The sequence below is a fragment of the Scylla paramamosain genome, unplaced genomic scaffold (genome assembly GCF_035594125.1).
Source record: "Scylla paramamosain isolate STU-SP2022 unplaced genomic scaffold, ASM3559412v1 Contig16, whole genome shotgun sequence".
In the NCBI taxonomy this organism is placed as follows: domain Eukaryota; kingdom Metazoa; phylum Arthropoda; class Malacostraca; order Decapoda; family Portunidae; genus Scylla; species Scylla paramamosain.
The window spans coordinates 421279-424830 of record NW_026973681.1 but is presented as its reverse complement, the minus strand read 5'-3'; the positions used below and the strand labels follow the sequence as shown (position 1 = coordinate 424830).

General features: G+C 46.6%; 1 protein-coding gene across 1 annotated transcript; it reads right to left on the bottom strand.

The window, feature by feature from the left end:
* Positions 1 to 669: 669 nt before the first annotated feature.
* LOC135097276 (glutamic acid-rich protein-like) lies at positions 670 to 2971 on the bottom strand. The gene is made up of 2 exons (XM_063999086.1): positions 2688 to 2971; positions 670 to 2477 (listed from the first exon to the last, which is right to left on the bottom strand). Exon 2 carries the CDS (start codon positions 2345 to 2347, stop codon positions 704 to 706), a length of 1644 nt encoding a protein of 547 aa, XP_063855156.1. The 5' UTR covers positions 2348 to 2477; positions 2688 to 2971; the 3' UTR covers positions 670 to 703.
* Positions 2972 to 3552: the final 581 nt, after the last annotated feature.

The window sequence follows — 3552 nt, the reverse complement described above, 5'->3', positions numbered from 1 at the left end:
TTTTTTTTCACTTATCTTCAGTAATTACACTTCAAGGCTGCGCTACAAAATTGTATTAAGGTTAAGGAAAAGTCACAGCAGCCTGAGAGTTAATCAGCGTGGAAGTAATTTGTACCATCCGTGGTGGGAATGACGTGACTGACGTTAGATGTTACTGCACCACTGATTGGGACCACTGATTCTTTCCTTAATCTACCATCCTTAATCCAGATTTTTTTTTGTTAATGCATTAGTCCTAATTTAGACTATTTTTGATTCAGACTTTTTTAATCTACTATCCTCAATCCAGACTATTTTCTTAGTCTACTATTCTTAATCCAGGCCGTTTTATTAATTTGATATTTTTATTTTATTTTCCTTATTTTGTTATCCTTAATCTTCATTTCTTAGTGTAATATTTTCTTATGCAGACCATTTTCTTAACTAGTATCCTTAATCCAGACTATTTTCTTAATCTATTATCCTTTATCTTAATAACCTTGATTTACTGTCCATAATCTTAATTTTCTTAGTCTAATATCCTTAATGAAGAACAGTTTTATATCCTTAATCCAGACTATTTTTTCTACTCTATTTACTGCTCCTATTTTTGTTTTGGGATCTTCTTTGAGCGGGATTTTTATTCATCTATTTCTTGCCACTGCTGACCTCCCTGATGGATAACAAATCGAAACAAAACAAAAAAATCAATCAATCAATAAAATCAAGGCGGAGGCTGAGAGGACGCGGCACCTCTGGGCGTACGCAGACGGAGGACGTGAGTGAGGATGTCGAAGCGGTATCGTTTTCCGTTGAGCGTCAAGGTCATGGACAAATCATCATAATCTATCGCTGCTTGTAATTTACACAGCAGCGTTCGTCCAAACACGAAATCAAACCAGTGGCGCATGTATATCGTGTCCATCTTTCGCAGAGTGTCTGTGCCGCTGCCAAAGTGCAGCAGGACTCGTTTCGGCAGCACAGTCGATTTGCCTGTCCTGCACAGCATCTTGTCCTGACCAGTCTTAGTGATAGAGAATGTTGACGCGTTACCAGTGTTCACCATCACCGTCAGCGGCTCCTCGATGTCTAACGCTCGTGCGGCAAACATGAACGTTTTGTGTTGTGTGTCCGAAGGTTGTCTCCGCCGCAGACGTTTTGGGTTACGCAGGAACAGGATGCTGCTGTCGTCGGGATGGAACTCCTGCCGCACCTCGGCCTCCTGCAGGCGGCTCATGGACATAACTATGAGGTCCAAGGAGTGCTTCCTCACATCCCCGCGTACAATGACCGTCATGCGCGTGTTGACCGCCACGTAGCGACGCAGCATCACCACCACCTCGTCCAGCTCGATCACGTCCAACTCCAGCATGCCAGCCCAGGTAAACAAGTATTTCTTTACCGTCTCTTGCTTGCCCGTGACGATTCCCAGCCTCCGGGCCAGTGTTAGCCTCATGAGGCTGCATGAGGAGCCGCTGTCAAGCTGGACAAGGCACGCGTGGCCGCGCACGGTCGCGGACACCAGGTTTTCTTTCCCAATATTAAGACGGCACCACCTGCTCACGTTCCTCTCCTTGCTGACTCTCTTGGCATCCACCATCAGCCTCACCACGTCGTCTTTGTACCACCCTCTCATCTTCCATCTCTTGATGCCGTGCTTAACGCATTGACAGCACTCCATCTTCCCCCCCTTCTTTCGTTCTCTCCTGCCCTCCCCCCTGCTCTTCTTTGCCTGCTTCTCGTCGTCCTCCGCGTCCTGCCTCTTCCTCTTCTTGTCCTGCTTCGTGTCGTCGTCCTTAACCTGCCTCTTCCTCTTCTTGTCCTGCTTCTCGTCGTCCTCCGTGTCTAGCCTCTTCCTCTTCTTGTCCTGCTTCTCGTCATCGTCCGTAACCTGCCTCTGCCTCTTCTTGTTCTGCTTCTCGTCGTCGTCATTAACCTGCCTCTTCCTTTTCTTGTCCTGGTTTTCCGTTTCCTCCGTGTCCTGTTTCTTCCTCTTGTTCTGTTTCTCGTCGTCGTCCTTGTTCTGCCTCTTTCTCTTCTTGGTGCGGTCCATAATCGGATGAAAACACTCCACGCTCATCGTTTTCTTGCCTTTGATGTCATTCCCGTCCCTCTGATTTTTGTGTCCTCGCCGGCTCGCGCGATGTTTCATCTCTGCACAGCCTTCAGTGACCGTCTTCTCGTGGCTGGTGCAGTCTTCGAGGCTCTCCAGCCGCCTCTTCTTCTTGTTCGTGGTCAGTTTCTCCTTCCCGTTCCCCTTCTCACCGAGGGTCTCTTGGGCGTCCACTGCTTGTCGCTTCCTCTTGTTGTTGTTGAATCTCTTATTATGGAGAGTTGTGCCAAAATCTTCAGTAGAAAATCCAGGCATTGCACAGTCTTACTGGGAACCTGTTCGTCAGAGGGTATGGTATACCTTTGCGCCCCCTTCTTGGAGCGCTCAGCAGCTTGGAGCTAAAGACTTCGGCACCCACCAGGCGCACCAATCAGAGGCCTCGATTCTAGAATGTGATAAGGTCTTTAGCCAATCAGATACAAGAATTAAACAAAATATAAAATTATGATTATTTTTCATTAGCGGCAGTGATGCACTTTTCAATGAATTATGCTGAATCACTGCAATGAAGACTCCTTTCAAAAGCATAGAAGTAATACATTTATTTGATTTAGTATATTTAATTCTCTAAATATTAATTCTATCAGTCACTTACCTGTGTTATTTGGCTCACAATTCATACATCAGCAGCTGTGCACTAATATCGCACTAACATTTGGCGCCACCACGGTCTGTCAGCCATTTAGAGCCGTGGAAAACCTCGCCAACAATGCCCATTCACACAACGTAACTGACGTGTAGTTTTGGCTCAGCTAAAATGACTTCCACTGCCACATTCTCGTGTCACTGTGCCGAGGAGAGCAAGTTCAGTCCCGCGCTTACAATGCCAAGGGTAGAACTCGAGCCGTGACCCTTACGTGCATCAGTGAGGAAGCAGGAAGAGCAGGAGGGAGATCATTATGAGCTGAGGACACAGTATGCTTGGCTTGTGTGCGTTTTAAGCCATTATTATCTAAGTTATAAGATTTTCTTAACGAATGAGTTGGTGCAAGTAGTGTCCCCTACCTGGCGGGCAGTACCTCTCGCCCAAGAGAACATTCCTTTCATTGTCTGTGTAACTTAACGTTGTTGTGGCGTGAGCAGACGCATGTTAATGGGAGGTCATTGAACTGGAGAGGGGGGGAAGACACTTGATGAAAGGAGTAATACTGTAAGCTAGTTTCCACAAGTGTCGGATGTGCTTGAATCATTCTTGTTGTGCAGTGTTTTTGAGACATAAATGTTAATTTGGCGCGCTCAAAAACACGCGAAAATTTGACTACTGGGGCAGAATGATGGCTCCGGGAGGCCGAAAACTGCAGACGGCTCTCTCTCTCTCTCTCTCTCTCTCTCTCTCTCTCTCTCTCTCTCTCTCTCTCTCTCTCTCTCTCTCTCTCTCTCTCTCATTTTCCAGGAGGGGCACCTGACAAGGGCAACAAAATTACGAAGAAAAATGTCCCCTGAAGTGCCGGTCCCTAAAC

Coding starts and splice junctions, on each gene's coding strand:
- LOC135097276 (XM_063999086.1), bottom strand. CDS start 2,347: ATGCCTGGATTTTCTACTGAAGATTTTGGCACAACTCTCCATAATAAG.